The following is a 21,235-nucleotide window of genomic DNA, read 5'->3' as shown; positions in this document are numbered from 1 at the left end:
CTCTATAAGACGCACCAGACCACAAGATGCACCTAGTTTTTGGAGGAGGAAAACAAGAAAAAAAATATTCTGAATCTCAGAAGCCAGAACAGCAAGAGGGATTGCTGTGCAGTGAAAGCAGCAATCCTTCTTGCTGTTCTGGCTTCTGGGATAGCTGCGCAGCCTGCATTCGCTCCATAAGACGCACACATATTTCCCCTTACTTTTTAGAAGGGAAAAAGTGAGTCTTATAGAGCAAAAAATACAGTAAACAAAGAGAAAGAACCAAGAGAAGGGAAAGCAAGCTACAGGGTTTCTGCTGCACAGGGCAAACAGCACCTGAACAACAACAGAGTTCTTGCTTTCAATGTAGCCCTGGGAATTAGCCTGGGGAAAGAGGTCACCTGCTGTTATCTATTCACATATTGCAGACACAGCACCAAAAGGAAAGGACTTTGCGGCTCCTTTTCCCTGAGGCAGTTGATATGCTGGCAAGACCTGTTGGGCTTCGCTGCTGCCCCACCTGAAACTAGGAAGATGTATCCTGCTCTTCTCTATCTGCTCACTACCAGGAAAAAGTCGGTAGGTGGATAAGCCGATTCCCAGGGAAGCTTCTCCACCATCTTCCCACTAATTAATTCCTGATAAGTTCAAAGACTCAAAAGGGTACCCAGCAATAGTTTCAGAGCCATCTGCGAATCCTCTCTACAGTCCAAAGCAGTAGCATGCCGGAACAGCCTAATCCCACAGCCTTCCAGTCCCACTTTACCAAAACATGGATATGCAGCTCTTGCGGTTCTAGCTGCACTAAATATGAGCAGCAATGCTTTGGCTAGTGATGGATAGCCAGTCTGTGAGACTTTCTTCTTCTTAAAATAAAAGACTTTTATTTTTCACATACAACAGCAAATATCTGAGAACTTATCTGCTTTCTCATGCACTCACAATTCTCTTTTGTCCTGCTTTTTCTTTTAATGCAATTAAACACACATTTCACAAGATTTCTAAATGCATTTTGATATGCATTCTTAGCGAAGAGATGGAATATTTGAGAAAGGTGGAAGCGGGTGAATGGTTTAAGTTTCAATCTGGCCAGGAGGTGCAGATCAGGTTGTTATTGTTGGCATCCATCTGTCTCAAGAGACAATGGAGTGTGCCTCCGGGGACCAAACCAAATCAGGTTATTCATACTGGAATTCACCAAGAATGAATTCCTTAAGCATCTCACTTGCTACCAGACTAGAGGAGGAAAGCAGCCTAGCCGCCACCTGCGCCCTACAACAGCAGCTGAAGGTTTCTACGGCATCAGAGAAAAGCATGAACATTTGAAGGGTTGGAGATAATAAAAGCACAAAGGACTGTAATGGTTCAAATAAAATAAAATGTCAGAAGCCCTAGTTTTGATTTTCTGAGGAAGCATGATTAGATAGTTCTCCAGTTTATAAGAGCTCACAGGAAAGTGAGCATTGTTTATAATTTTTGCATTTGAGAAAATCTTTCAGCAGTCCCAGTTTCTAACAGACCCTTACTATGCATAGATCTGTCACAAATGGGAGGTTTCTTTTGCTGTCTAGGGATTCCTCCTTGTCAACTCATATTAACTACAATTCAGATAGGTTTACCTCAGCCTCCACCAAAAGCTGCATCTTTCGAGTGACCGAATGGTCAACGTCAACATGACCTAAGAGGGAAAAAACAAACCGTTGCTGTATTTTCAATGATAAATACAATAAATAAGTAAATATAAGTTGTCCTCAAGTCTGAAAGGCAAAACAGGAAAAGCATGCAAACTGGAAATTTAAAGTATTTTAATATCAGTGCTGCAAATAAGTCCACAAATGTTACTAGCCCTCAAAATTTCACTTATTCCCCTACCCAGAGGTACCTGTATTAGTTGTCTGCTACTGACCAAAAGGAAAAACAACCTATTCCAATTTCGCTTCCTAGAGTGCATTAAAACCATAGTTAATTGAAAACTGTTTGAAAACTGTTTCATTTCTTTCAAAAACTTCCAGATTTTGGAGGTTCAAAGGGTAGCACTGAGTTGTTTGAATGCTCTTCCTTTCAGTAATGTTCCAATGCCAACCATCCAATGCCAATGCCAACCATCTCCTAAATCAGGAAGGGGTCAGAAAAAGCTCAATATGGAGCCCAAATGGCCAAAATATTGGGAGATTTTGGAACAAGAAGGTGACAAATTGAAATTGCAGAGTTTTGAGAAACTAAAAGATAAAGTGCGAGACTGGCTTCATTATTATCAAATAAGGGAGGCTTATAATATGGATAAAAAAATTGGTTTCCAGGTGGAAAAATCAAAATTGGAAACAGAACTGTTAGATCCCAAAACTAAGATACTTTCAAGAATGTATAACTTGCTGTTGAAATGGAATACACAGGATGAAACGGTTAAATCTGTTATGATAAAATGGGCACAAGATGTTGGACATAACATAATGTTTGCTGACTGGGAGCAGTTGTGGACCACAGGTATGAAATTTACGGCATGTAATGCCCTAAGAGAGAATATTATGAAAATGATATACAGGTGGTACATGACACCAGTCAAGCTTGCAAAAATATATCACTTGCCCGATAATAAGTGTTGGAAATGTAAGGAAAATGAAGGTACATTCTTTCACCTTTGGTGGACGTGCCTAAAGATTAAGGCTTTCTGGGAAATGATCTACAATGAAATGAAAAAGGTATTTAAATATACCTTCCTGAAGAAACCAGAGGCCTTTCTCCTGGGCATTGGTGCCAAAGAAGGACAGAACTTTTTTTATGTATACTACAACAGCAGCAAGAATACTCATCGCGAAGTATTGGAAGACACAAGATCTACCCACCTTGGAAGAATGGCAGATGAAAGTGATAGACTATATGGAATTGGTGGAAATGACTGGCAGAATGTTATTCTTTAAATTATATTATGAAGCTGCATGTTTGGTATGGATTAGGGACTGGATGCAGTTGGAAAAGCAAGAAGCATTAGAACTGGAAAGGCATGACAATAGATTTGGTTGGCATGCATATCTTTGGTATGGGAAAGGGAAAGTACATAAAAGTTTTTATAAGCACATAATTAGGAAATCACTAATGAGAGTATGGGAGAGATATAAAGATTTATTAGAACAGAAGACTCCTTGGTGGCTTTCACCACACGAAGCTTTACTGCTCAAATCACTTGGAAAGAAAGGAAAGTGGCTTACGTATGCTGACTTGTTAAAGGATCAAGAAGGAAAATGGAAATTAAGAGATCATTTTCAGAGTTGGTTACATTATTGGCAACTACATGAGATATACAGAGAAGATAACAAGAAAGGATTCAGTTATACGACATCTAGATTTTAGAAGGAAGTTGTGGAAGGGAAAGTAAAGTTGCTGAAAGGCGCATATAGGATTCTGCTAGAATGGGAAACAAAAGATGAGGAGGTGAAACCAGTCATGATTAAATGGGCACAAGATATAGGCCATAACATAATGTTTGAAGATTGGGAAAGATTGTGGAAAATTGATTTAAAATTTACAGACTGTTCTTTACTGAAAGAAAGCTACAGTGGTACCTCGGGTTACATACGCTTCAGGTTACATACGCTTCAGGTTACAGACTCCGCTAACCCAGAAATAGTACATCAGGTTAAGAACTTTGCTTCAGGATGAGAACAAGAAAGCATGCTCCGGCAGCGCAGCAGCAGCAGGAGGCCCCATTAGCTAAAGTGGTGCTTCAGGTTAAGAACAGTTTCAAGTTAAGAACAGTCCTCCAGTACGAATTAGGTACTTAACCCGAGATACCACTGTATATGAAAATGATGTATAGATGGTATATAACACCAGTACAGATAGCAAGAATGTACAAAACTGGCTCAAATATATGTTGGAAATGTAAGAAAAAACAAGGGACTTTTTATCATATGTGGTAGGATTGTAGCAAAAAAAATTTAAAAATTGGGAAATGATATACAATGAATTGAAGAAAATGTTCTAATTAACATGTGTAAAAAAGCCTGAAGCATTTTTGTTAGGGATTGTAGGAAAAGACCTGCCAAGGAAATTGAAGAACATATTCATGTATGCGACAATGGCAGCAAGAGTCTTAATAACACAAGGATGGAAGAATGAAGAAATCCTGACAAAAGAACTGTGGCAAGGGAAATTGATGGACTATGTGGAACTGGCGGAATTGACGCACAAACTGCATGATAAGGCCAACTGTGACTTTAAAGAAGAATGGGAACCCTTTACAAAGTACTTAAAGAAACAACAAAATGAACTGGACTCCTTGGCAGGTTTTGAATAAACAAACACAAATTTATTATTGGTAACTTATAGACAGATAAGTTAAGGATCTTTACAATTTTATAATATCCAGAGAATAACATGTGCTAAAAAACCAGAGAGAGGAGCTGAGGGAAGTCTGGGTGGGGGTGGGAGGGAGGGTGGGTTTATCCTGGGGAGGGGAAATTAGGGGGGAAATTAGAATGATATGTCTTTGATAAATTGTTATGCTGAAATTCTTAATAAAAATTATTCCAAAAAAAAAAGATTATTCCACAGGCTGGAGCTTCACCACCCCCACATACCCTGTAAGGCAAAAGGTGTTTTTCCCCTCCTAAAATTAAAAATTTTAGTTGGTGAAAAGCATTTGAATTATACCTTTCTTTATACAGAGTGATAGGTAAAATAAACCTATCAAGGCAATAAACAACTATTTTACTTTTAAAAGACAACTGAAGGCAGCCCTTTTTAGGGATGTTTTTAATGTCTGATGCTGTGTTGTTTTTAATATTCAGTTGGAAGCCACCCAGAGTGGCTGGGGAAACCCAGCCAGATGGGCGGGGTAAAAATAAATTATTATTATTATTATTATTATTATTGAATAGCACCAAGTTTAGCACTTGTTTTTTGTGCAGTTTTATACAAGAGTGTAAATCTCAATTTTAGTTTTCTTTGCTGTTCTTTCCTCATCTTCCTCTACCTCTGGGTATTGAAGGTTGTCTTTCACAACAGGAATCCAGTGGCCTCAGCAATTAGCACCAAGTCCTCCACAAAACGTACTGGATCACTGGCACTGTGACAAACATCTTTGAACATCATTTATTGCTACATCACATACATTGCCAAAGGTAGGTCTTAATTACTGCAACAAATATTAATTAATTGTTGCAACAAGCTCTGCAGACATGTGCAAACAGGATGGGTAGCCACTGTTAACACACTTGTAACAGGGAAGACGTGCCAGAAATGTGCCCACATGATGCCTCCCTCTTCAGTAGTTTCTGATGGGCATAGTTCCAAGAGGCAGGAGGAAAGAGGCTGCTTATTTATGTTGCACTGTGCATACACACTCCAAGCACCATACGCCTATGAAAGCTCATTTCTACATATCCCTCTTTATCTCCAAGCTCAAGAGGGCTGCATCAGGGACACTCACCTGGAACAATGATGCAAGTGCAAGTTCTCCTTGCTGTAGGCATGGAATACAGTGGTACCTCAGGTTACAAACACATCGGGTTACAGATTCTGCTAACCCGGAAGTAGTACCTCGGGTTAAGAACTTTGCCCCAGGATGAGAACAGAAATCGCACGGCAGCGGTGCAGCAGCAGCAGGAGGCCCCATTAGTAAAAGTGGTACCTCAGGTTAAGAACGGTTTCAAGTTAAGAACGGTCCTCTGGAACAAATGAAGTTCGTAACCAGAGGTATCACTGTACCTAGATGCATCTTTTATCTTTTTGTATCATCGCCTACTTTTGAGAGACATCTTCCATAAATACGGTCTTAAGAGTTAAATGTAAGATTCCGCAGTGGCTTAATTAAAGCATCACCTGAGCAGTGGCGTAGCGTGGGTTGTCAGCACCCGGGGCAAGGCAAGTAATTTGTGCCCCCTAACCCGTGGATTTGCGCCCCCTAACCCTAACCCCCAGATGTTGTGCCCAGTGCGGCTGGCCCCCCCTGCACCCCCCATGCTACGCCACTGAGATTCCGTTCTGGTTGCTGTTGCCAATTCCTTCTTTCCCAATATTTCCAGGCCACAGATCAAAATCTCACCCAACTCTTGCATTAAAATCACCCAGGAGGATGATTTTATCTTTCCTAGGCATCTCTGTTAAGATGGTATCCAGCTCCCTGACCACTAGCCATCCTGGGAGTTGGGAGTCCAACAATATGAGGACAAGTGGTTCTGCATCCCTGCCAGCTATGCCTCTCACCCTCGGAGCCCTCTGCAGCGATTTTACTCCATACAAACAAGATGGGAGCAACTACACGTCATCCTTATGTGACAGAAGTATCTAAAAAGTCACGTACCTTGGCAAGAACCTTTGGGCAGGCATTGCCAGCAAGGGCTTCCCCTCTCCAACAGCTAATTGCCCAGTTGAAAGGTATCATGCAGAGACACACACACAAACACACTCTGCAAGCCCTTTAGCCCCTGTAGAATGAAAGCTTTAAAGCGAAGCACACAGACACCATTCAAAGAAATTGTTTTGGGAGATTTGAGCCTGCTCCTACATTTAAGTGATTTTAGCCAATGAGTGAAGTCAGAGCTGTAAGTGGCAAGTGCTGGAAAGAAATTCATCACACAAGCAATATCCATGTTGCAGAGGGAGTACTGTGCCTGAGGATGCATGGGCTACTACCGCCCTGCAATGTAGCCTATTGTTGCTATACAGTGCTAAAATTACAGGGGAATCATAGAATTGTAGAGTTGGAAGGGACCACGAGGGTTATCTAGTCCAGGCTCTTACAATGCAGGCAGGAATCTTTTGCTCAGCGTGGGGCTCAAACCCACAACCCTGAGATTAAGAGTCTCGTGCGTTACCAACTGAGGAGAAGGCAGAGAAGGAGGCAGAAGTGCACGACAACCCTCCACACTCTTGTGGGAAGGAATTTTAGGAAAACCAGGCAGGGAGCTGTTAAACAGATTGCAACACCAACATGGGGTGGGAGGGGGTGATTAATTGCTTTCCCACCCATGGAGGGAAGCTGGAGGGTGGTTGCTACTGGTGTGAACACTTAAACGGGTATATTCACATCAAAGGCACAAAGGCTTTTTTTTACTCAAAGAAAAGAGTGGCCATGTGACCTGAGTTAATAACATTGCTATTAAACTTCATAACCAACAAGAAATCCTGATGGAAGGCACTGTTTGCTTTTTATCAATTTAATCCTGAGTTTATCCAAGCGTACAGAGGAGGGCAACCAAGATGATTAAGGGTCTGGAAACCAAGCCTTATGAGGAACGGTTGAGGGAGCTGGGTATGTTTAGCCTGGAGAAGAGGAGACTGAGAGGAGATATGAAAAACCTTTTAAAATGTGGGCAGTTCCAGAATTTACATCATGCAAATGCCAGGGAAAACCATTTGAAGTTGGCACCAAAAGGAAAGGACTATATGTGTCCCACTGTTACTACACAATGCACTGTTCCTGGCTGTGGAACCTCAAGAAGCACCTCTCCTAATTATCTTTACAACTGGAGATAAGATACATGGAGATAAGAAGATTCATTATGCATGATAAACTGAATATGTCCCAAAATGGGATTCCATAAACAATTATTTTGGAATTTGCATTGATGGGTATTCCCCGCCCCCCTTTACACTGCCTTTCAAGACCTAACGTGGAGTCTTTCAAGTCTATTTTGTTTAGGACATCAAGTCAAGGAATTTGTGAACGAAGTAGTAATGATACAAAGGAGGACTTAAGAGAAAAGTCTATGAGGAATGATATCAATTTTCTGAGCAAGGTGTCAAGCTGCTTGCCCAGGAACGTATAAAGACAAGGGAATGTTTCTTACTGTCCGCTTTTTATTCAGTATTTACAGAGAGAGGCTATAGAACCCAGCCTCTTGGATAATGGCACTGTCCTGAGTGAATCTCCACCCCACCTCCCCGTCTCTCCCACTTCCTCATTCGCCATTTGCATCGTCTCTCCTACAGGTGCTGCTATGTGCCCTATGTCTTTGAGCTCTTTGCTCTCCTACTTTCAAGGCTCGCCAGGTTCTGGGAGATGGAAGGTCTGGGATGCTTTCTAATAACAACCTGTCAGCCGAGTGTTGTTCTGGCTCCCCCATGATTTCCCAGCTTGCCCCCTCATCTGCCTCTGAGCTGTGACCAACCCCCTGTTGTAAATCTCTACTGTCTTCCTCCTCCCTGGAAGGGTCAAGCTAGGGAGGCGGTCTCCAACATCCTCCTCTGACCAGTCTCTGACACAAAGTTGGTGGAACATGATGCTGGGGAGATGATAAAAGATGTAAGAAATCATATCTGTGATTGAAGATGGGAATGAACTGTATGAGATGTATGTAGGGCACTGGTTAAATTGTGAAGTAGGCACATGTTTCTTCCTCCTGTGGTTTCAGCATCCCATCGCTGGCAACATTTCCTTCTGATGCTACAGCCTTTGCCAACCTGGTTCCATGACAGGTTTTGGACCACAACCCCCCATCCAAGCACCTGGAAGGCACAAGGTTAGTGAAGGCTGTCCTAGTGCAACAATGCACATCTGTACACATAGCCCACCAGAAGTAGGACCCTGCGCAGGCTTCACATGCAGCACAGAAATTTGTAGGAGCAAAAGCAGTCCAGAGAATGAAGTAAGGAGATGAAGAGGAGTCAGCTGGGGAAGCCTGGGATGAGAATCAACATCCTATACCCCTTTGAAATGTGTTTTATTTTCAAATTGACAGACCACAATTAGGGCCATCGCTCAGCCTCCCAAAGGTCCTGTTCCCTGGAGACAGGGTCTGAGCTTTCAAACAGGACTGAACTTACAATGTTGAGTGCTGTGAGGACAGAAAACAGGAGAAATCTCATAAATCTCAGAAATCTCATAAATGCATCTACACCAGGGATTGGCAACCTAAGGCCCGTGGGCAGGGAAAGGCTGGTTGGGCGAGTGGGCCTCATTCTGTGCACACAAAGACTTGGTGGAACCCTACCCGACCACAAAAATGTGGCCTGAAGAGCAACTGCCTGTCAGAGTAAGCCGTACTGGGTCAGATGAACTGCTGGTCCAACTCAGTAGAAGGCAGTTTCACACCCAGCTTGAGTTTGAGTAAACAAGCTTAGCAATGAATGCCAGTATTCATATTTTTAGGCAAATATCTGGTAGCTGTTGAAACAAAAACTACAACACGGATAATTTAGGTATAGATACTTTTCCTAGTCAGGTCACACTAGTTCTCTAGAAGAATCCCCTCCGCTGGCTTCACAAATCTGGCACACAGCTAAAAGAAAACTAGTCAGGGAACAAATACAGTGCTAAGGTCAAGTTATTAGCACAAGGCAAACACGCTCAGAACTGGCTGAGTACCACGTTGAACTACACCACCAAAGATACATGCACTGGGTTGTAGTCAACAAAGTTTGATTCAGAATAAACCCACTGAACATGGTGAACACTGGAAACAATTGAATTCATATTTACTTCAGATCTTTTGTTCACATGCAGATTTAAAATCATTTCACTGCTTATCATTTCATCTGCTAAATCAGGTAAGATCTCTGCAGTTACTGATGAAGAAATCTCACCATTGCTTGATTGTGGGAAAGACCTGTCTGCTTCATGCCTCTTTGACAAGTCTTCTTTCTCTTCTGCAGTCTCATAAGTTGATCGGCGATTCCTTACGGAGATATTTTCTTCACCCACCATGGTGTCAGGCTAACACACTGTAGAGGAGAAAACTTACTCTTATGCAGTACCTCAGCTTTTTATGACCATGCATTTATCATTCTTTATTATATCATGTATCATTACAATCAATCTAAGAACTTCAGTGCTCTCTCAATCTTTCTTTTACAAAACAAGTCCCTAGGCCTGTTGGGTTGAAATAACGACAGACGAGTGGTGAGCGTCATATGGGAGGCATCTCTCGAGCATGTCTCAGGGAGTCCCTTTTATTGAATATTACAGCATGGCCACATACGTGATTGTTGCTGATTGGTTAACACAAGTACAAAGCAAAAGGTTGCATATGGGCATTAATCACCGATAGATTAAAGGCTGGGAAAGGGAGCACAGAACTAGACAGGCATGAAAACCTCCTAATTAAATTATAACTAATGATTAATATGGTAAGACTTAGAACAATTACCAATGATTGATATAGGAGACTTAAAAGAGCATAACAATCACGTTCCGAAATGTGATCAACTATGCATTAAGAACAGGTCAAAGTACAATGTTTTTCCTGAACTCAATGTGAACTGAACATTCTAAGGTGATGAGTGAATGTCTTAGTATTAGAACGGTTTGTGCAGCATAATGTGCAGAAGCGAATCTTAGAAGCTTTGAAGCAAGACTTCCCATCAGGCCACAGTCATGTGCAGAAGCAGAGCTTCCCATCATAGGCCTCCTGGCTGCCAGAAAACATTTCTAAATACACCACTTCAGACTGATGAAAGTTGTGAAAGTAGATTATAGGGTTTGTTCAAAACCACAAACTGTTCCCTTCACTCTCTGAATCAGCCTCTCTCAATCTTGGTTGGGTCCCCAGATGTTGCTGATCTACAATTCCCATCATCTTTGACCACAGGTCTTCCTAGCTAGGAATGATGGGACTTGTATACATACATCTCAGGATGTATGGTTAAAAAGGCTGCCTTAAACTTGTATCTTTCAAAAGATTTGTTTTGGTTGATTACACTGGGCAACAATTTTTTACTTTTTGAATGTTGTCTAGATTTCTACAACTGATTTAGGGTATTTTTGCACTGCTGAATCAGGAAATGGCATCCGTTTCTCTCCATCAGGTCAGGTTTACTGTAAACTGAATGGTGGGCATTGATAAAGGTAAGTACACGTAAATTGCATGTTGCTTCACCATTTTTCAAACTTCAGGGCTTGAACTTCCGTTTCTTGGAACTCCTGGAATGCTCAGTGGCAGGGAGGTCTCTCTTCAGAGTCCAACAGTAGTCAGCCATCATGACTGCGTCCCAGCGACCCTGATACCTGGTCTCCATCTCTTTCATGTCCTGATGGAATCTCTCCTCCTGCTCGTCACTCATTGAACCCAGGTTCTCAGGAAACTGGTCCATATGTGAAAATAGGTAGTGCATCTTGACGCTCATGTTGCAGCCCAGCTTTCTGAAAGCAGTCAGCATGTTGTTGACAAGTTCTGCGTAGTTTCTGGCATTATTGCCAAGAAAGTTCTTCACTACCAGAACAAATGCCTTCCACGCTTCCAGTTCCACTTTGTTCATTGAGTTTCCGAACTCTGGATCTCTGATGAGCTGACGGATCTGGGGACCGTCAAAGATGCCAGCTTTCAACTTCTTCATGGTCAATCCTGGACAAGCCTGGCCCAATAAGTGAAGCAGTCACCATCCTTGTCCAGAGTCTTGGTGAACTGCTTGATTAAGCCGAGCTTGATGTGCAGCGGTGGGAAGAGTATTCTGTCTCTGTCCACCAGAGGGTCGTTGATGACGTTCCTTTTTTTTTCAAGGCACCAATTCCTCCTGCACAGGCCAGTCCTCCTTCGTGTAATGCTGAGCACGGTCCCTACTATCTCACATACACAGAAAACATGGGTACTTGGTGAAGCCAGACTGTTGTCCCAACAAAAAGTTCACCATCTTCAGGTCAACACAAATAAACCACTTATGCTGATCATAAGGGACGCAGGTGGTGCTGTGGGTTAAAGCCTCAGCGCCTAGGACTTGCCGATCAAAAGGTCGGTGGTTCGAATCCCTGCGGCGGGGTGCGCTCCCGCTGCTCGGTCCCAGCGCCTGCCAACCTAGCAGTTCAAAAGCACCTCCGGGTGCAAGTAGATAAATAGGGACCGCTTACCAGCGGGAAGGTAAACGGCATTTCTGTGTGCAGCTCTGGCTCGCCAGAGCAGCGATGTCACGCTGGCCACGTGACCCGGAAGTGTCTTCGGACAGCGCTGGCCCCTGGCCTCTTGAGTGAGATGGGCGCACAACCCCAGAGTCTGTCAAGACTGGCCCGTACGGGCAGGGGTACCTTTACCTTTACCTTTTATGCTGATCATAACCAATTTTCTCCAGCACATACTTCACCGCTTCATAGTTCTCCTTCAGTGTACTTGAGTGAGCCAGGGGTATAGAGGCAAACTGGTTGCCGTTGTGTAGCAGAACACATTTCAGTGATCACTTGCTGCTGTCAATGAACAGTCTCCAATCTTTGGGTTCGTACTGTGGCACTCCAAGCTTGAGCAGAAGCTGCGCAATATCTGCACAGTACACCAAGTCCTTCTCTTCTGAGAAAAAACAGAGGTACTCTTGATGCCTGTTGTGGAAGAAGCTGATGCAAGCACTGTCAGAGAGGAGGTTTTTTCCCTTCAATCTGGATGCCAACAGTTCAGCAGAGTCCTTTGACAAGCTGAGGTCGCGAACTAGATCATTCAACTCCTTTTGGGAAAATGGATGTGAAGCATCATTTTCAAGAGCCACTTCTTCTTCATGTCCTTCAACACTGGAGGCATCTTCATCACTAATGTCAGGAAGTTCTCCAAAGATAGGCACTGGAATTTCATCACAATGAGCTACAGGATGACGTTCTGATTGAAGATCAGATTAACTTAGTTTTGATCCCCCAACTTTATGCTTTGCCGTACCAATTTATGGAAGATTTCGAGGTTTTATGACTTCAAACTGATCCCTTTTCGACATAATCACCCAGAACTATCGGACCTGAATACTTCTTGTCATTAAAATAATCATTTCCAATCAAAACAATTATTCGACATGTCATTTTACCCCCACCAACTTCTTCTAAAATGCTCCACACAAGCATACATGTGAACAAAAACGTAAAAAAAGACATGTGGCCATAGCTCAAAAACTTGACCTGATTGAGCAAAACCAATGTGATTTTTTGATTCAGCGCATCAGATTCGTCCTAAATCAACTGAAAAAACGCAGACAACAAATTTGTTGTTGCCCAGTGTTATTAATGGAAGTTAAAGTTGCAGGAAATGTTATCTGACCCGATCTTTGTTCCTTTAAAATCTTCCATAACGATAAGATTTCGCCACTTGCAGCCCTTGTGTTTAAGGTGATATCTCAGTTTAGTGGGATAAATAACACATACACAGCACTTTTTTGCTGCCACTTCTGATGATCCTTAATAAACCTTTTGCCCAACTACACAACCTTTTCCCCAAGCTCTAAATAAACCAGAAATCGTACAAATAACCATAGTTTTCCATTTCATCCAAGTTAGAAAACTATGTTTCCCATTTCCCAGCTTGGAACCCGGTGGGCTCAGCCTTTACGCACGGAAAGGAGAGGAGGAAGAGGGGACCAGCAGGCTCCCTTCGCTCCTTCTCCTCTCCCCCCGCACGCCATCGCTCCCTCTCGACGGCAACCGGGAGATTCAGGAGGGGTACCTGCGCCCCTTCTCCAGCCCTTGACCGCCCCTCGCCCCAGTCCGAGTCCCATCGCCACCGTCCCAGGAGCGCCCACCTGAGTCTCCGTGTCTCTCTCCTCCTTGCGTCTTTTGCAGCTCCGCAAGCGGAGGGGAGCGCTATATGGCTTGGCTCCTCCTCCGCCTTCGTCAGGGCATGTAGGCGAAAGAGGAGGCGAAGCCGGAGGAGGAGATGGGAACAAGACACGTCGCTGCCCCCTTTGGAAACAGAATGGTGGACTAAATCACGCAGGGGGAACCTTTGGTCCTCCAGATGTTGCCAAAGGACAACTGCCAGCGTCCTTGGACATTGGCTATGCTTGCTAGAGCTGATGGGAGGTTGGGAGCTTTGATGGGAGGTTGGGAGCTTTGATGGGAGGTTGGGAGCTTTGAGGATGGGAGGTTGTTCAGCAACATCTGGAAGTACAATGGTTCAGCACACCTGGGCTAGTTAGCTAATCCAGCAGTGCTTATCTTTCAGTCGAACAGTGCCGCCTAAAGGCACCTTGCAGAAAACTACCGTATACAGTTGGGAGATAACGGTAATGATTCAAGGCAAGCTGACGCAGGAAACTGTCCCACGGCATTTAATACAGCTTGTGCCAAGGGAAGTGTTCGTAGTATGGCAGCCAACCTCATGAGATTTTTTGTGGGACTAGAATATGGCAACCCCATTTTGGAACCAGGATATGGCATGCACCTTGTCCCACAGGGCAGCCAAAGAGGACAGTTTTAATGGTAGAAAACAGCAGACCCATTGCTAGTCTGTAACATGGGCACAAGGGCACTAACTTGTGCAAGCTGTTTTTATTTTTATTTTTGATTAAGAAATATGCTTATTGTAAACCACCCTGGAATCTACTGGATGAAGTGTTTTAAATAGTAAATACAGGCTCCACACACACCATATGTGGGAAATGACTTAACTGGTTATCTTGTATGTCTCCTGAATCCTGCCTTCCGTGGAATATGCTATTGCCTACGTGGAAGCCATTCTTTTTACAGGAGGTGATAATTAAAGTTTGCTGGTAACACAAAAGCCCTGTGCTTTAGGTCTTATGAAGTCAGGAATGTCATGCATGCCTTCCAGGTCACATTTAAGATAAAGACTAGCACCAGGGTCAAGAGAGTTCATTGGGGAATACATTACATATCAAGTTATGCCAACTTTGTAAACACCATGAAACTCCACATTGCCTTCCTTCAGGAAGTATAAAGGTAAAGGGACCCCTGACCGTTAGGTCCAGTCGTGACTGACTCTGGGGTTGCGGCGCTCATCTCGCTTTATTGGCCAAAGGAGCCGGTGTACAGCTTCCGGGTCATGTGGCCAGCATGACTAAGCCGCTTCTGGAGAACTAGAGCAGCGCACAGAAACGCCGTTTACCTTCCTGCTGGAGCGGTACCTATTTATCTACTTGCACTTTGACATGCTTTCGAACTGCTAGGTTGGCAGGAGCAGGGACCGAGCAACGGGAGCTCACCCCGTCGCGGGGATTTGAACTGCTGACCTTCTGATCGGCAAGCCCTAGGCTCTGTGGTTTAACCCACAGTGCCACCCGCATCCCGCATATACAACCCACATATAGGAAACAAGCTGCAGAGTGAACCCTGCTTCAGCCAAAAATGCATGGCATCAGGATGAGGAAAATCTTGCATAATACTCAGTAGAAGAGAGCTGAATTTTAAAGCCACAACGATACTGAAAGTTATGCCAACTCTAATGATGCCACAGTCTACAGAAATAAACCACAGAATAAGTTCAGATTGGTGCCCATCATGACGGGCCAAGCACAAGCCATTTTGCATATACAGTGTATGCCTGCACATATTGTGTCTCTTTAAAGCAAAACACAATTTTCCAGGCTTGTTTTGTACCTTGCCAGCACAGAGTCTTTGGTAGACCCACAGGCTGACAACCCCACCCCCTGTTTTGGTTCCTATTCCTTTAACTGTAACACGGCATGTAGGAATTAAGCATAAGAAGCTTTCCACAATGCTCTGCAATTGCATGATAGGTTGGTAGCAAGAGGAATCATTGCAGTAAAAAAAGGGAAAGAACAGAACAAGGAGATGGCAACCCTACATATCTCAAGAAGGGGGCAGTGTAGCTCTTTCGCAAAGCTTGCCTCCACCCCAGGCCAAATGATCTCATACTACCACTACTAATTTGCCTTCCCAAAGCATTTGGCCTCCACACAGAGCGGCAGAAACAAAGAGGGGGTTTAGTGGGGGGAAACCCTGATATATTGGCTTGCCATCTATTGCCATAGATGAAAACATCTGAACTAGGGCATTCTTGCCCCAATCTCCTTGCACTGCTGTTGCATTCTTTTCCTCTATTTGAGCAAAAACTGAACCTACTACCACTACATTTAGAGTAACAAAGCCTGCAGAAGAGCAAAGAATGAAGCAGCTAGGTAGCCAACAGCTTAGGACACCCCTGTTAAAACATCTGCACTGGTTGCTCATTGGCCACATGTATCATTATCTCTCAAGTATACATAAAGTTTTCTGCAAGGTGCCATTAGGTGGCAGTATTTGACTGAAACATAAGTGCAGGTGGATTAGGTAAAGGTAAAGGTACCCCTGCCCGTTAGGTCCACTCGCAGAGGACTTTGGGGTTGCGACACTCACCTCGCTCAATAATAATAATAATAATAATAATAATAATAATAATAATAATAATAATAATAATAATAATTTATTTGTACCCCGCCCATCTGGCTGGGTTTCCCCAGCCACTCTGGGCGGCTTCCACAAAGACCAAAAATACACCAAGGTGTCACACATTAAAAACTTCCCTGAACAGGGCTGCCTTAAGATGTCTTCTGAATGTCAGGTAGTTGTTTATCTCTTTGACATCTGATGGGAGGGCGTTCCACAGAGTGGGCGCCACTACCGAGAAGGCCCTCTGCCTGGTTCCCTGTAGCTTTGATTCTCGCAATGAGAATCTACTATTTATCTACTTGCACTAGGTTGGCAGGAGATTTAAAGCTTTAGGCATGTGTTTTACACCCCCCCCCCCATAATAACATAATAACATAATAACATAGTGTTTTCTTGACAAACATTGCAGAGGCTTTCCCCCGCAGCTTAGCACCTTTGTAATGATTTGGCTGACCTTGGATTTATTGGCGATATCTTAACCCAGCATGTTAGAACCCTGAGGGCTCATTTTGTGGGGTGCTGGGAAATGTAGCGTTTTCATCTCCCCCCCCCAATGTTGCAGGGGGCATTCTCTGGGTGTTTGGTGCTGCTTTGGAGTGAATCAGATGACACTGGACCTTTGGAGAAATTGTTAGGGCACTGATGGGCACTCATTTTTTTGGGGGGGGGATCACAAAATGGCTTGTATTTAATTTTTACTTTAAAAAAGATAAACTAAAGATGTGTGCTTACAGGTAAACAGATACCAGTGTGCATGCCCATTATGACCTCAGGCAAGAATCAAGAAAATACAGTTGGTCCCTCTTAACTGACATTCTTAACTGAACAGAACCGAAGGGAGGGGCTAGTTCTGGAGCAAAGCTGTTTAGATTGGGTTTGGGTGGATGCGAAGAGGGTGCCTCAAACATCTTGGGCTTTGCTTCTCAACTTATTCTGCCTTCTGGGATCCCCCAGCCCAACACCAACCACCTCTTGGATAGGTGAGCATGCAGATATTTTGGAATGTGAGTGTGGGGCAGGTTGACCGCGTATGAAAGCTCATTTTAGCACAAGTGCTGGCCCCCCTTTTTCCTACCTCTCTCCCCACTCTTGGCTGGCCAGAGAACGTATCTGGTTGCACTAGACTCTGAACGGAGAATCACAAGCTGGCCAGCTCCTTCTTCAGGGTCTCCAAGGGAGAGAAAAGGGAACCTCAGTTACTCTTTGCCTTCTGAGGACAATGTCTCACTCCAAGAGCCCCAATACTTACTGCTGCTGTACAACGGCCTCAGGACATCCAAGGGATCATGAGCAAAGCACACAAGCCCTGCCTGCCAGATATGAAGCACTCTCCTGAGAGAATTTGGGTTTTTTAATTGGCTGGACAAAGTTTCAGCCCTTGGGGAATTTGATTTCTTAAACGTACACCTCCCCCTTCCTTGTGTCCCTGGTGAGAAAAGCCAATCCTGCTTTCTTCCTTTGGTAATTTAATCAGGGGATGCAACTCTTTCAATGGTCTAATAGATTTGCTGAATCATGAACTCTGTACATGCACAGAGGCTATACCCCTTGAAACCCCAAATATGGGCAAGATGGGGCATTTCTTTCCACCTGGCTCGATGGGATATTGCTTATGGCCAATGGAAGCCCAAGCAGGGATTCCTAGTGAGGGATGTTGCTATGGTATACTGGAGGAGCAGGGCCAGGAGGCTAACTTGGACACCTGAGTACACAAAAAAGCAGCAGCAAAACAACTACATTTCCCCTTTTAAATGGACCTTCCCGCTGAGTGCAAAGCATATTGTTGTTGTTTAGTTGTGTCCAACTCTTCGTGACCCCATGGACCAGAGCACGCCAGGCACTCCTGTCTTCCACTGCCTCCTGCAGTTTGGTCAAACTCATGTTAGTAGCTTTGAGAACACTGTCCCACCATCTCGTCCTCTGTCGTCCCCTTCTCCTTGTGCCCTTAATCTTTCTCAACATCAGGGTCTTTTCCAGGGAGTCTTCTCTTCTCATGAGGTGGCCAAAGTATTGGAGCCTCAGCTTCAGGACCTGTCCTTCCAGTGAACACTCAGGGCTGATTTCCTTCAGAATGGAGAGGTTTGATCTTCTTGCAGTCCATGGGACTCTCAAGTGTCTCCTCCAGCACCATAATTCAAGAGCATCAATTCTTCGGTGATCAGCCTTCTTTATGGTCCAGCTCTCAATTCCATACATCACTAATCGGAAAACCATAGCTTTAACAATACAGACCTTTGTTGGCAAGGTGTTATCTCTGCAAAGCATAGACCCTTCTTTTTAAAGGGAAAAGGGAGAGAAGGCTTCTCCTAAAGTGTTAGAAGGCCACAAATAATGTAACAATAGAACAAAACAAGATGTGCCATTTCATGTGATACAGAATCCTATGTGCAAATCTGGTAGATTGAGAAATTTGTATTAAATAAGAAAAAAATAAAGGTGTGTGCTTGCATGTAAAGAGATTGGAGATTTCCTGCAAGATCTTGTGAGATCTCATCAAAGTCTCGCAAGATGTCTAGGAGAGCAAAATATGTAATGAGATTTGGGAGAGATCTTGCATGCTCTTTCAGGGACCAAAGCCATCACTGCTGCAGCTCCAAAGGCAGGTAGCTAAGGGGTGGTGAGTGTCCCACGGGGCGAAATGGGACGTACCCCCCCTCAAGCTCAGGATTCCAGAACTAACAGCTGTCAGTTGGGAGGGATGGAAGGCAAGGACCCACAGCCCAGGTGGGGCTCGCTAGCTTGGGGAGGAGGTGTGTGATTCCTCAGCTGGAGTAGATGCAGGACAGTTGAGGCTCACATGCCTTATCACCACAGAAGCTATAACTGGAAAGCTGTCCTGGCCAGGCCTGTGTCCTTTGGCTCCAGTTGGGAATGAAATGGACGATGTCTGATTTTTGGTGATATCTTTTTTTAAAAAAAAAAATATTTATGATTTTTAAGTTTATACATTTCAATAATTTTGCAGTCATTTTAACATTTCAAAACTTGACTTCCTTCCCCCTCTTTCTGCAGTTCCTTAAATTGATTCTTCATATCTTATGCATATCCAAATTACCTTAATTTCTTCATTTATGCATCTGCTTTCAATATATAATCTTATTAAACTGCAGGTTATTCCCATAATCCTGCCAATGTTCTTATCTGTTTACAGGTTGTCTGTAACTATTCAATAAACCATTTCCATTCTTTTATTAAAAAATCTGTTCTGAATTAATAAATTAGAAATTGGAATACAGAAAGGGGAGGTATGAGGAAGTCGGGGAAGTAAGTTATAAGAAAATAAGGGATTGAAATTATACTTGTTTTTAGTTTTGTTTGTATTATTGTATTGTTTTGTTTTGCTTTTATATAATTTTTGAAACTGTAATAAAACTCTTTTTTTAAAAAAAATCTGTTCTCTTGCTCCTAGAAATGGTCAGCATGCGACAGCGGTCACATCCTGGGAACGGCTTTGACTGGCCACCTAAACCAGGTGAGGGCAGCCAAGGAGTCTCAAATGCTCAGGAACTTCCCCTGTGTGCAAAGACCGGCTCTGGCAGATTGAGCAGACAAGACCAAGTGTGGGCCCAGTGGTCAAGAAGGTGGTTTCTGCAATGCTGTGAAGGGAAGTGAGGGGCAGATGGGGCTCATCCACCTATAAAGGTAGCCCATCGAGGAGAAAGAAAACTCTGATCCTAATTTGCCTCGTGGGATATCTTTGGGAACTGAAAAGGCTAAGGAGTAAACCCTACACAAATCTGGAGTGGAGTCCCTCAGGCGGTTGGATGGCGCTGTTTACAAACCCTTCTGACAACTCCTGCAGCCCAACTGGTGCCTAACTCTGCTTTCCTTGGAGCCACATCTTGCAAGGCCAAGAGAGGGAGTCTTGTCATCTAGGAAGCCCAGGACCTCCAGACACACTGCCCAGTCTTGCTCCCTGGAGAGGTCACTTTGGGACTGCTGACACCATTGCTTTATTTTTGACCTCACTCCATTGCTTCCTGAGACAGACAAATGCCAACATTAAAAATCTATTTGAAAGAATTTTATTTTATTCACAAAAGACAATCTGGCATGTGATTAGGATAAAGGTTTTCAGACAACGGGTGACACGTTTATTGATCCAGCTTGGAAGTCTCCGTCTTGTCTTCGTACATGCGCAGTTCCATCTAGGAGCAACAACCAGGGAAGGAGCCAAACTGTCGACTCCTGCAGCGAGACTCGGGATTTTCACCCATGCTCACAAATGTAGGGAAAAGCACCCCATAGGACAAAAGGATGATCACAGACTAGCATGTTCGTAAGGGAACTTGATTAGAATAATAATAATTATTTATTTATTTTTCTATTTGGGTTTGTGGGGAAGGGGGAAATGGGTCTTGGTGGGGGAGGGAGATCTGTGCTGGAGCTGCTGGCCTCACTGCTGTGGCTTCCTGGAAGAGAAAAGAAAAGAAAATATTTTTAATTTTTCCATTTATTATTACGTTGATAGCCCATCTTTCCTGCAAGGATCTCCAGGTAGCTAACGCTATTCTCCCTGCCTCCCTTCCTCACCTCATCCCCACAACAGCTCTGTGAGGTAGATCAAGAGGCAGTGAGTACCCAAGGCCACCCATTAAGTTCCATGGGTGAGGCGGGATTTGAACCCTAGTCCAGCAGTCTAAGTTGCATTGCCAACCCTTTGAACTCATGGGCACATCTACAAACCTGAGAGACTGCAGTGGGCACTACACCATAATGGAAAAAGACAGAATTAAAGAGAAATTGTTCTTTCTCTTCTTCAAAAGGGATGTCCCTGAAGTCTTCTTGAATGTTGAATTGTTGGACAATCTTGAATTGTTGGACAAAAGCACGCCCAAGGATAAAATCACAATCAAAGACTTTATTAGAATAACAATAGAAATAATTATTAATTTATTTTTCTAACTGGATTTCTGGGGAAGGAGAACTGGGCAAAGGGCAGGGGGAGAGCTGTGCTGGAGCTTCTGGCTTCACTGCTGTCACTCCTGGAAGAGAAAAGAAGAAAAAAGATTTGTAATATTTTCATTTATTAAGATCAACATCCACCCCCTGGTCTCTTGGTCTTACATAAATTGTTTGCACTTTAACCTTTCTTCCGTCCACCATGACATTTTCTTCCTTCAAACAGACCAGGGGATGGATTTTGGTGGCACGGCAACAGGAGGCCAGCAGTTCACCCAGCCTGTGCAGATTGTGGAATCTAGGGAAGAAGAGGGGAAATAGTCA

At 43.7% G+C, this 21,235-nt stretch overlaps 1 protein-coding gene and 1 long non-coding RNA gene across 4 annotated transcripts in view; one reads left to right on the top strand and one right to left on the bottom strand.

Moving 5' to 3' along the window:
* The window catches only part of LOC309371658 (sterol O-acyltransferase 1-like), a 61,326-nt gene extending 47,601 nt beyond the window's left edge, over window positions 1–13,725 (bottom strand). For 2 of the 3 annotated variants that reach the window (XR_014169242.1, XM_081914519.1), the window contains exons 1-3: window positions 13,402–13,725; window positions 9,508–9,645; window positions 1,602–1,660 (exon numbers count right to left, since the gene is read on the bottom strand). Coding sequence is in view for 2 of the 3 variants with exons in the window: in XM_081914519.1 (XP_081770645.1) it covers window positions 1,602–1,660; window positions 9,508–9,628 (180 nt within the window). In the remaining variant the exon portion in view is untranslated. Of the gene's footprint in view, window positions 1–1,601; window positions 1,661–9,507; window positions 9,646–13,215; window positions 13,240–13,401 lie in introns of those variants that run through there. The other variant, XM_081914520.1, reaches the window with a different exon arrangement.
* Window positions 13,726–16,730: 3,005 nt separating this feature from the next.
* On the top strand, window positions 16,731–20,324 carry LOC309372213. The gene is made up of 2 exons (XR_014169430.1): window positions 16,731–16,989; window positions 19,419–20,324. It is a non-coding gene; the product is annotated as an uncharacterized lncRNA (long non-coding RNA).
* The last annotated feature ends 911 nt before the right edge of the window (window positions 20,325–21,235 follow it).

This window comes from Podarcis melisellensis, assembly GCF_964234715.1.
Source record: "Podarcis melisellensis genome assembly, chromosome: 6".
Lineage (NCBI taxonomy): Eukaryota > Metazoa > Chordata > Lepidosauria > Squamata > Lacertidae > Podarcis > Podarcis melisellensis.
Note: the sequence above shows the minus strand (reverse complement) of the source record. Positions and strands in the feature narration are given on the sequence as shown.